The 11,491-nt window shown below is 35.4% G+C and overlaps 2 protein-coding genes across 2 annotated transcripts in view; one reads left to right on the forward strand and one right to left on the reverse strand.

Annotated features, from left to right (window-relative positions):
• Art3 (ADP-ribosyltransferase 3 (inactive)) overlaps window positions 1-11,491 on the forward strand; it is a 90,130-nt gene that overhangs the window by 17,315 nt on the left and 61,324 nt on the right. The gene's annotated exons all lie outside the window — the stretch shown is intronic.
• Window positions 1,659-8,463, reverse strand: Cxcl10 (C-X-C motif chemokine ligand 10). Its single transcript, XM_005337256.5, has 6 exons — window positions 7,989-8,463; window positions 6,932-7,066; window positions 3,982-4,807; window positions 3,123-3,249; window positions 2,809-2,898; window positions 1,659-2,540 (listed from the first exon to the last, which is right to left on the reverse strand). Exons 3-6 carry the CDS (start codon window positions 4,040-4,042, stop codon window positions 2,522-2,524), a joined length of 297 nt encoding a protein of 98 aa, XP_005337313.1. The 5' UTR covers window positions 4,043-4,807; window positions 6,932-7,066; window positions 7,989-8,463; the 3' UTR covers window positions 1,659-2,521.

The following is an 11,491-nucleotide window of genomic DNA, read 5'->3' on the forward strand; positions in this document are numbered from 1 at the left end:
CATTATGAAGTCAAACAACAACAAGTGCTGGCAAGGATGTGGGGAAAAGGGTACACTTGTACATTGCTGGTGGGACTGCAAATTGGTGTGGCCAATTTGGAAAGCAGTATGGAGATTCCTGGGAAAGCTGGGAATGGAACCACCATTTGACCCAGCTATTGCCCTTCTCGGACTATTCCCTGAAGACCTTAAAAGAGCATACTACAGGGATACTGCCACATCGATGTTCATAGCAGCATAATTCACAATAGCTAGACTGTGGAACCAACCCAGATGCCCTTCAATAGATGAATGGATAAAAAAAAAATGTGGCATTTATACACCATGGAGTATTACTCTGCACTAAAAAATGACAAAATCATAGAATTTGCAGGGAAATGTATGGCATTAGAGCAGATTATGCTAAGTGAAGCTAGCCAATCCCTAAATAACAAATGCCAAATGTCTTCTTTGATATAATGAGAGCAATTAAGAACAGAGCAGGGAGGAAGAGCAGGAGGAAAAGATTAACGTTAAACAGAGACATGAGGTGGGAGGGAAAGGGAGAGAAAAGGGAAATTGCATGGAAATGGAGGGAGACCCTCATTGTTATACAAAATTACATATAAGAGGTTGTGAGGGGAATGGGAAAAAAAACAAGGAGAGAATTGAACAACAGCAGAGGAGGTAGAGAGGGAAGATGGGAGGGGAGGGGAAGGGAGGGGGGATAGTAGGGGATAGGAAAGGTAGCAGAATACAACAGTTACTAATATGGCATTATGTAAAAATGTGGATGTGTAACCGATGTGATTCTGCAATCTGTATTTGGGGTAAAAATGGGAGTTCATAACCCACTTGAATCTAATGTATGAAATATGATATGTCAAGAGCTTTGTAATGTTTTGAACAACCAATAAAAAAAAAGAAAATAAAGTAAAGGCCCATTGACAACTTACAAAAAAATTAAAAGATAAAAGGGTTGGGGATGTGGCTCAGTAGTTGAGTATAATTGGGTTCAATCCCCAGTACAAAAAAAAAAAGAGAGAGAGAGAGGGGGTGGGGGAGAGGGAGGCCGAATATCTTTTCATGTTAGGGGATTGTGCCTCTTTTTTTTTTCTTTTTGTGAAATTCCAATTCACTTTTGTTTTTCACTTCTCAACTTGTTTTTCCCTTTTTATCCATAGGAATCTTTATATAGCTTAGACACTAATAATTTCTCAACTGAATCTGTTGCAGATATCTTTTTAGTAACTAATTGGATGTGGGAAGTGAGGGAGTAGTAGTAGTAGTATAGAAGTATTTCTGTTTCTGGTTTGGGAACTGTGTGGATGATGTGCAGTTTTCAACTAGGACATTAGAATAGAGTAGAAGAAACAGATCTAAGAGAGAATAAATTTGCAATATTTAGTACTTTGAAGTCCCTATAGAATGTTCAGAGGGAGTTGTCGCATAGAAACTTGGTTATAGTGGTCTGAAACAGTCCAAGTTCTCTCATACTACATTGCTTATATAGGAATCTTATATAGTGGGCCTTTCAGGAGACTAAAGTTGGAGAGAGTGTGGTAATTCTCTAACACGTTTGTCTTCTACTCATCCCAGCTTCTCCAAGCCATGGATTTTCCAATATAAGCTCCTTATGAAATAAATGTTCCAGTCAGAGACCCACAAGACACTTCATCTTAGTGATAATTACTTTATTACCTTTATGGTCTTACAACAGTTATGCAGTCTTTTTTAATATTTCCAGGACAGCACATCGTTTTTGTTTTGAAAACCATTCAATACATTTGTCTTATATAACATGCAAAGCATATACCTAGATTTTAAAATTTCCCTACTAACTCATTGGTCTGTAATATTTTATTATACAAATTATATTATTTCATATACATTGAAAACAATATAAAAATATATCTCTAAGAACTCCTTTTACAGTCTTTCATTAAATAACAATATTTACACATAATTTCCAGACATATCCAACTTCCTGTAGGTATTTGGAATTATGTGTATGTAACCACTGAAAAAATATGAATTCCTGGGGGGGATGGCAATAAAAACCCACGAAGTAAAGATTATTCATTAATAAGCAGATTTTATACCTTTGGTTGCATACCTTTAGTTATTTAATATTTTGATAAATCCAGAAGTAAAAAGGATCCCTTAATAACCCTTAGCAGATAGGATAGGTGAGGAAAGTGTCAGTAGCAGGCTAGGACTTGGCACATTTGCTAGGAAGGTAGCACCTCAACATAGCTTATAGTGTAGTGCCAGGACAGAGTCATTATTAGTTATTAGAGCTATTACTAGCTATTAGCAATATAGCTAGTAATTCTTACTACTAGAGAAATTACAGCTCAGGATAATAAACCACAGGAGGTATAGCAGCTAATTTGATGACTGTCGTTGGTTCACTTTTCAGGAGAACTACAAACTAGGAACAGTTAGAATTCAACATATACTCTCTGTGAGGAAGTAATAGAAATATCTTCTTTGTGGTCCATCTTTCTCAGCACTGCAGTGATTTTGCTTATCTCTGATTTCAAGATGATCTTTTAGACCTGTAAGAAGAGAAAAGGAATATGAAAGTTGTATAGACTCTGGAATTAGTCTGGGTTCTGCTTAAAATACACTGAGTATATACATAACCCAAAGATCCTCAGGTAAAGCATGAGCTTCACGTCTGAGTAAATGCAGGTAGAAAAAGGCATGATAGTAACATATGTTTAATCCAAGGGTCGCACAGTAAAGCCCAATGCAAATGTGGCTAACTTCCTAGGATTTCCATTCCCTAAAGAGCAGTTGTTCTGCAAGCAACAACAAACCTACCTTTCTATCCTAAGTGCTTTCAGTAAATTCTTGATGGCTTTAGATTCTGGATTCAGACATCTCTTCTCCCCGCTCTTTTTCATTGTGGCACTGTAGAAGTAAGTAGGAGTAAAAATATTTAAAACAATGTTGAGGCTACAAAGTAGATGGAATACACAGTTCCAAAGTCAGACATCTAAGTTTCACTGTAGATATTTTCCTCTTCTATACAATAGTGTTCATCACAAACCCTTTACTGATCTTTTGTGATAATCATCACATGTTTAAAATACTTTACAACCAGGGAGGTGACCCTCAGATGGAATTTTACTCACATGATCTCAACACGTGGACAAGATTCACTTGCAGGAATAAGTTCAAGTTTTTCTAATGATTTTGGATTAACAGGTCGATTACTAATCTGGATGCACTTGCAGCGTGTTGTTCTTGAGAGCGGCATTCCTGCAGGAAGAGCGACAAGATGGCAGGGAAAATTAGTACAGGTCTCATAAGACATGTGGATTGGTAGTATTTAGTGGAATCCTATCCCTATATTGTTATATAGTCACTTAATCTGAGGGGGAACGTTTCCTATTGTAACACAGCTCTAAATGATATAATAGCTGATTATCTTGAAGAGGGGAATTGTAACTTGTTGATTATAAAGTCACCCTTGGGCACAGTTCATGTAATGGAGCAAGCTTAGCTAGGTAAGGAGTATCTGGGTCTTATCCTCTCCTCATTTCCTCACATTTTTTTTAATCCTCCTTTTTTTTGTACCAGGGATTGAATCCAGGGATGCTTAACCATCAAGCCACATTCCCAGCCCTTTTTATATATTTTATTATGAGACAGGGTCTCGCTGAGTTGCTAAGGCTGTATTTGAATTTGAGATCCTCTTGCCTCAGCCTCCTGAGTGGCTGGAATTACAGGCATGCGCTACCTCCACCAGCTTCTCCCTTTTTTTTTTATCTTTTCCTTCACTTCCTCTATCCCTCTTTTTTTAAATTCTACTTGTTTCTTTTACTTCAGTCATATAAACTGTGACCAGAGGTAGTAATCTCTGCTTATTGCCCTCTCATTTTTATAGACACACTGAATCTTGAAAATATACTATTTCTATATTGTATATAGAATTTATACCCAGTCCTGCTTTTTGATTTCATAAATGAAATATTCCTTAATATTTCTTACCTTGAGTTCCACTGAGAGTAAGAAAGATGAGGCAGAAAATAAAAACAGCACTTTGGTTCATGGTGCAGAGACCAGAGGTTCCTCTGTAGTAGGCTCAGAAAGTTTAAGCAGTTGAGGAGTGTCTCTTAAAATGTGGAGCTGGTGTGCAGTATTTATATGCAAAGGCATTTTTCCTCCCTAACTCTGATTGGATAACAATTGACTCAGCAAAATCTGCTGGCTAGTCTTTGGGGAAGTCCCCTGTTGCAAAATCAAAGGAATTATTTGTATTTATTATAGCCTCTGAGTTATGGAATTTCCCCCTGTCCTTTCTTTTCAGTGAGTTAGGTTTCACTTTCCAAAATATAACTGTTTCTTGAAAATCAGATCTTTATTGCATACAGAAATAGTTTTTTTTAATGGACATTTAATTCTCACATTTGCCTCCTGTAAAATATCAAATTAATCTTTAAGTCAAAGTCCTAAGTACAATTTTTAAGTAAGTAGGCCTTAATGTGTTTTGCATCATTCTTTTTTAATATTTTTCCTATATGTTACGTTGACAGAGGCATCTAAGTCAGGAAATCCTCCGGGCAGTAGTAAAAGAAACCATTAATGCTGAGGGCAGGAAACCACAGTTCCTTTAGGGACTGAGCAGGGCAGAGATTCCATGAGGAGGAAGGGAGGGAGGAGGGAGTTAGGGAAAGAGGGAGAGAGGATTGTCTGCATTCTCCAACACTGTGTCCATCTTAATTTGACTCCATAGGCATGAATGGGAATATTTTCCGTTATTTACTGTTACAGGTTTCAGAAGCATTATACGTTGCCATTTTCTCTTATAGTTACCCTGTAAAGAAGGTAGTAAAGTTATTTTCATTTCACAAATGGAAGAAGACTCTTGAGAGGTTTGATGTTTGTATTAGGTTACAAACTGGTTGCTGTCCATTTATTGTATTGTAACTGGTACATTTTTCCAGTATTTATTTTAAATTTTTGTGAAGTATATTTTAATAGTCTCTTACTTCTCATTAATAGCAGTTTTTCATCTTTTGTAGGTGAGTTAATTTTGGGTAATAGCAAGTTGTATCTGATGACAGGTGATTTAGCTGAGCTGTGCCCTTTGATCAAGTACTAAAAAGTTGGTCTTGGACAAGGTAAAAGATATGGAATTGGTAAATTTCAAAGAATTCCATAAATACTTTGGCCATTTATAATATCATCAGAATAAATGAATAACCTCCAATGTAAATATTTTGAGAGAAACTCTAGTCATTTGGATATCTGATTTCTGGTGTGTTAAAACAAGTTTCATTTTTTCAGAGTCAGTCCCTGAATGAAAATATCATAAGATGGTATCTAGAATGGTGTGAGGAAAGGATTCATAGCTATAATAGTGTTATTATAGCTATGAGGAAATAAATTGAAAATGGAGTATGATTAGAAACAGACCTTGGGAAAACAGCTTGAGACAGGAGGGAAATAAATCAATTTAATACAGGATTCAGCTCCAGGAGACAACTTCAAAGAAAACGGAAAAAAACATGTCAGCCATTGAGCTGATAACAATGATAACTGAAATTAGCACAGTTTCAGCTGGATAAAAATAGAGATAAAATTCGGGTTTCTTAGCATTCAGTAGTACCTGATGGTTATTACAGTAAATGACAATAATACAAAGCATGTGATAGCCATATAGTGGAACACATGATAGACCTGACAGTTGAAATTTAATAGTATCTGAAGGATATCGTGGGTGTGGGTTTTTTTGCAAGTGGCAACCAGGTATCTGTCAAATGCAGGCATCACCCTGCAGTAGTGAGGCAGTTGATACTGAAAATCTAGAAAAATATATGGGTAGTCTTTCATAGTCAAGTAGGATACAACATTTTAGGGATAGGCTATGAAATAGCATTGATTCCATTCTAGATCAGGTCAGTGTACCTGACAGAAACTGGTACAAAACTTGGCATCAGATGCTGAGAAGGAAGCCCATATCTACAAACTGGGCACACATGACACTTGGAACCTCAAATGTAGGAAGTACATCATCAGAATAGGGAGTGGGCTGCCATTTGAAGCAGGTGGAAATGCTAGAGCGCTAAATACTAGGTTAATTCAGGGACTAGAACAGAACTAAACTTATAAATAGTTAAGTCAGTGGGTTTTGCTGTGATAAACTGGAAGGGCAAAAGGAAGAGCAATGAGGCAGGGGTCCACAGAACCTAGATTTTCATCTAGCAAAATGGATTTGCTTCTGATGAGAGAAAAGCTTAGGAAAGATAGAGACATGGCAGGGTCTTCCTGTACCTGTGTGCAGAATAAAAATTGGACTGTGAGTAAGAATGTCATTTCAGAGATATCCCTGATAGCACGAATGGAAGAGGTTCTGAACATTTAGACATTAAACAATTAAAAAGATATATGGAAATATTTTCACTTTTGATAGCATCTAAGTTCTCAGCCTAGATGCTGTCTAATAACAAAGTAAAAGGATATTTGAGGCAGAAAGTTGATAAGTGAACTAAAAATATTTTCTTAAGGAGCAGATATTTCTTATTGAAATTTTATTTGCTATCTTATTTTTTATTGGGACATTATAATTATAAGGTTAATTGTTGGTTGATTTCATTCCATTGAATTTATTTTTAAATATAGCATAAATGGAATTAGGCATTTTTTGAAAAGCTTTATGAATATTGACTCATTTAATCTTTGTAATAAGTAACTCTGGCTCCATGTTCTCAGCCACTTTTTAATGTATCTTCTGGAGAGAAAATATTGTTTTTAATTTGGATTTCTGATTTCAATTGCTTCAGTTTAATTAGCTGGAATAATTTTTGAGATTATTTTGGTGCTTCAGGAATTAAACACCTATTATACAGTGGAGAAAAAAACAGTGTCTTTAATAAGCAGTACTGGCAAAACTGGATATGCATATGGAAAAGAATGAAACTAGATCCCTTCCTCTTACCATACACAAAAATCAACTCAAGGGCTGGGGTTGTGGCTCAGCGGTAGAGCACTCGCATCACACCTGGAGACCCTAAGTTCGATCCTCAGCACCACATCCAAAAATAAACAAGTGAAATAAAGGTGTTGTGTCCAACTACAAAAAAAAAAAAATCAAATTAAAATGGACCAAAGACCTAAATCTTAAACATGAAATTACTATAAGAAAATAGGAGAAACACTTTAAGACAGTTGGTTAGACAATGATTTTTTTTGGATAGGACCTCAAAAGTACAGACAACAAAAGTAAAAATAGACAAATGGGATTATATCAAACTAAGAACCTTCTATACAGCAAAGAAGTCAATAGAATTAAGAGCCTACAGAATGGAAGAAAATATTAGCAAATGGTACATCCAACAAATAATTAAAATCCAAAATATATAAGGAACTCAAAAAAGCTGAACACCAAAATAAATCAAACAATCCAGTTTAAAAATGGGCTAAAGCATTAAGCAAATACTCTTCAAAATAAGGCATACAATGGCCAAAAAATACATGAAAAAAAGCTCAATTTCATTCATCTCCGGAGAAATGCAAATCCAAAATCACAATGAAATATCATCTCATCTCAGTTAGAATGTCATTATCAAAAATTCAGGAAATAACAAATGCTGGCAAAAATTTGGAGAAAAGAGATTTTTATTAGGTCCCTAACCCAGGGACATTATACTACAGAACTACATTCCCAGACCTTTTTATTTTATTTTGAGACAAGGTTGCCCAGGCTGGCCTTGAACCTTCCATCCTCTTGCTTCAGTCTTCCAAATAGCTAGGATTATAGGCATGTGCCACCATACCTGGCACAGAGGAAAGTGTACTGATTTATGCCAAAAGTGCTTAGAAGATCTAGTATTCAGAAAAAGCAAACAAAAAAGCGTGAGATGAGCCTCAAACTTAAGACAAGTGGCCAGGAGAGAAAAGCATACACAATAACAGAAATGGCACAAAAAATAGTGTAGAACAAAGTCAGCCAAGCAGTCAGGAAGGTTAATAGAGTTTAATTGGTATGGCATTACCTTGTCAGGATTCGGTCTTCATTTTTACAGGTTCAGAAATGCCTGTTTTTCCTAATCCAGAGTTAAGTATGTTTTCAGAGAGTTACTTATGTAAATTAAAACTATAAGAGACTAAATGCAAATTAAAGGCACTTCACTAGTTTGTAATGAGTATGTTCCTACTCATAGTTGATTCTAGTATCTAGATTATCCTTTTCTAGGATCAAAGTCCCTGGAAGTTGAACTAGCAATCAATACATTGCCTGGTGAGAATAGAATCAAAACAAAAGATCCTTTTCTTCTTGTTTTGAATGGGGGGTCTGCTTGGGAGAGAAATCCTATAAATATGATCATAGACATTAGCTACTATTACTTATTCTACCTACAACCAGCCCTTGCATGGATCATTTGAATAAAAATCTTAATGATAGATCTTTTAAAATTTATTTTTCTATCAATTCTTGCAAGGCTTTTGGCAGATTCACTTTCCTAGTATTCACTGATCCTAGTCTAGTTTTGAAAGAAAATGAGAGTTAAGGAAATACCTCATTTCAGTTTCAGTTTCAACTGTCGTTTATCTTAAGCCTCTGATTATGACATCAGGCCCCAAACAAAGCAAAACAAAAAATAGTCTGCCCTGACAGGCTTGTTAGGATAGATGGGGTTGGTGGGGAGAGCTTTCTGAGAAACTACTATGCTTAGAAGAAATTTCCTAAAAAGTGAGCAGAAAGAAGAACTTTATTAGGCTGGAAATTCCCTCAGCTGGGATAGGGTACTCTGGTAAATATGGGAGAAGAGGGCAAAGGAGAACTTGATAGTTTTGACTTTGAGCTCTCAAAACATTCCCTTAGCTGCTCAGTATCTAGTAATGTTGGTTTATATTTTGAATTATCATGTGTCTCAACCTGCACAACTTGAGCAGAGAGCACAGACACAGTGAGTATGTGTGAAAGTGAATAGCTAGATCTTTATAATCATCATACTTGGAAGGGCTGAGAATAGTTTCTGTTCAGATACGTTTTAGACCATGCAAAGTTTTAACCTTCATCACACTTGATGGGATGAAGGAGATGGTCTAGGAATGTAGTATGTAGTTCTATCTTTCACTTGTTCTCTGATCTTGGACAAATTAGATCTGTATGCGTTTCAGGGTATTTATATTTTGTTTTGAATCTTCAAGTGAACATTTTAATACGAATCCATCTACCTTTCAGGTTATTTTAAAGGTGATAGTAGATTAAGAAGGTTTTTTTTAAAAAAAGTTTAACGAATTTTTCACTGGCCAGAATTTCAGAAATATAGCCATCTCTCTGGCAATGAAAAGCATTCTTTTTGGATGATGCCCTTTTTCTTGCTCAGTCGGCCTGACCAGTATCAACAGGAGTATGTATCAGATTTGAAAGGAAACAGAGGATACTTGTACTTGTGATTTTGAAATGATTTTAAAGATTTTACTTAGAGGCCTAGGCAAGATTAAAGGAATTAATAAGGGGATGTCAAAAATGTTCAATAGAAAGCTGTTTTTGTATCTCAAAGGCAAAGTAGAGAAGCCCATTGCATATTAACACAGATAGCATACTTTTATGAAAAATAGCTATATTTTTCAACAAAAAAGTTTGAAAAGTCACTTTGTTTTAGTTTTGCAAATACAGTGTATTTTCATTTATTTTTTCACCATTACTACCTTAGGTTAGCCCTATTTTTTACTGTGGTAATATACTCCTAACATAAAATTTCCTTTTTAGCCCTTTAAAAGTATACTACTAGTGGAATTAAGTACATTGTCAGTGTTGTGTAACTATCACCATAATCTAGTGCCATAATTTAGTGATAATCTGTTTTATCACCTCAAACAGAAACCTGTGTCTATTTAGCAGTCATTACCCATTAAACCCTCCCCAGAGCCCCTGCCAGCCCCTGATCTACTGCCTAATTTTTAAAGATTTTCCTATTCTAGATATTTAATATAAAATGGTATCATATAATATATGATCTTGTTAGGAGCTTAGCTCAGTGGTAGATAGAACGCTTGCTGACTTGTGTGAGGCCCTGTTTGATCCCCAGAACTGCAAAAACAAACTATGGTTTTTCGTGTCTGGTTTCTTTCACTCAGCATAATGCTTTTAAGATTCATCCATGTTGTAGGACTTATTAGAACTTCATTTCTTTTTATCACTGAAAAATATTCCATTGTGTGTATATTTCACATTTTGGTTTTCCATTCATCTGTTGATGGCTATTTGGGTTGATTCTATCTTTTGGCTGTTGCTTAGTGCTGCTATGAACATTAGTGTACAAGTGTTTTTGTTTTTTTTTTTTAAACCTTTAGATATATGCAAAGGAGTGGAATTGCTGGTTCATGTAGCAGTTCAGTCTAATTCACTGCATAATGTCCTTATTACTTTTCATGTGTTTCTCCCAACATATGGGACAATACCAGGTGGCTCATTGATAATGACATTTGATAGCAATTAATTACTTTCTTTAACTTCAGTCCCTTTGAGTAAATCAGTATGGTATTAGCATGGTTTTCAAACACTTTGCTAACTGTTTTCATCTCCTTTTTAATAAATACAGGCTTAAGTTCAGAACCTTTGACATACAAAGCTATCTAATTAGAATTTGGTATTTTTTTCTATACTTTGTGTTATTTTATTTCTATAGCATTAATATTGATTTCACATGGATAGCAGTGAAATTTTGCTTTTCCTGTAAATGTAAATGAAATAAAGAGGTACACAATTTGAAAAAATATTATGAAGATTGAACAGAGACATAGTAAAGAATCTTAAAGATGGTATGAGAAAGACTTGAAATTTGGAAATAAAGACCTGAGCAATTGCAACATATTCCCAACTCATTTTCCCTTCCTCATTTGTTCCTACTTCAATCAGCCCTTTTTGTCATTCCTAGAATAATTTAGAATAACTTGGAATAGGGTTATTCTCTCATTGGTGAATATTTAATGAATCCCCATTTTGTGCAGAATAAAAGGGAAAGGTTGTTTAGCTAGACATGATACTCCTTATCCTTCACTCCAACCAAATGAATCTAGTTACTCTTCCAGAAAATCACCTTGTACTTTCTTACCACTGTGTATTCCTTCATACCATTCTGGGCTGTAAGTTCCTTTTCCCTTAGTTTCCATTACCATTCAATAGGGTCTGATATGTGCTAGGCATTGTACTGTGTAGTAGAAGAACTACAGTGGCTTTCATATTGAACTTGCCCTTGTGGGAAGAACAGATACTAAACAGAGAAATAATTCTTTTGTTACAATTGCAATAAATAATGTGACGAAAAGTAAAGAATGTTATGAAAACAAATAAATAGAACACCTAATCTAGTTGGGATTGAAGAGGTGGTTTCTTAGGCTTCTTGGAGAAAATGTCATTTAGGCTGAGATTTAAGTGAAAAGTGGGCAGAGAGAATAATGTTTTCAAAGGTACTGAGATGAGAGGAACCTTGCCTGGTCTGTTATTTATTCATATATTTATTTTTCTATGAAGAAGTATAGGTATGTG

The sequence above is a fragment of the Ictidomys tridecemlineatus genome, chromosome 9 (genome assembly GCF_052094955.1).
Source record: "Ictidomys tridecemlineatus isolate mIctTri1 chromosome 9, mIctTri1.hap1, whole genome shotgun sequence".
In the NCBI taxonomy this organism is placed as follows: Eukaryota; Metazoa; Chordata; class Mammalia; order Rodentia; family Sciuridae; genus Ictidomys; species Ictidomys tridecemlineatus.

What these genes read in the sequence shown, in the direction of transcription:
- Cxcl10 (XM_005337256.5), bottom strand. Translation starts at nt 4,042, where the DNA reads ATGAACCAAAGTGCTGTTTTTATTTTCTGCCTCATCTTTCTTACTCTC. An exon ending in TACTCTCAGTGGAACTCAAG is followed by an intron (nt 3,250 to 3,981) that starts GTAAGAAATATT and finishes CTCTTCCTGCAG; the next exon opens with GAATGCCGCTCTCAAGAACA. An exon ending in TGTCCACGTGTTGAGATCAT is followed by an intron (nt 2,899 to 3,122) that starts GTGAGTAAAATT and finishes TTACTTCTACAG; the next exon opens with TGCCACAATGAAAAAGAGCG.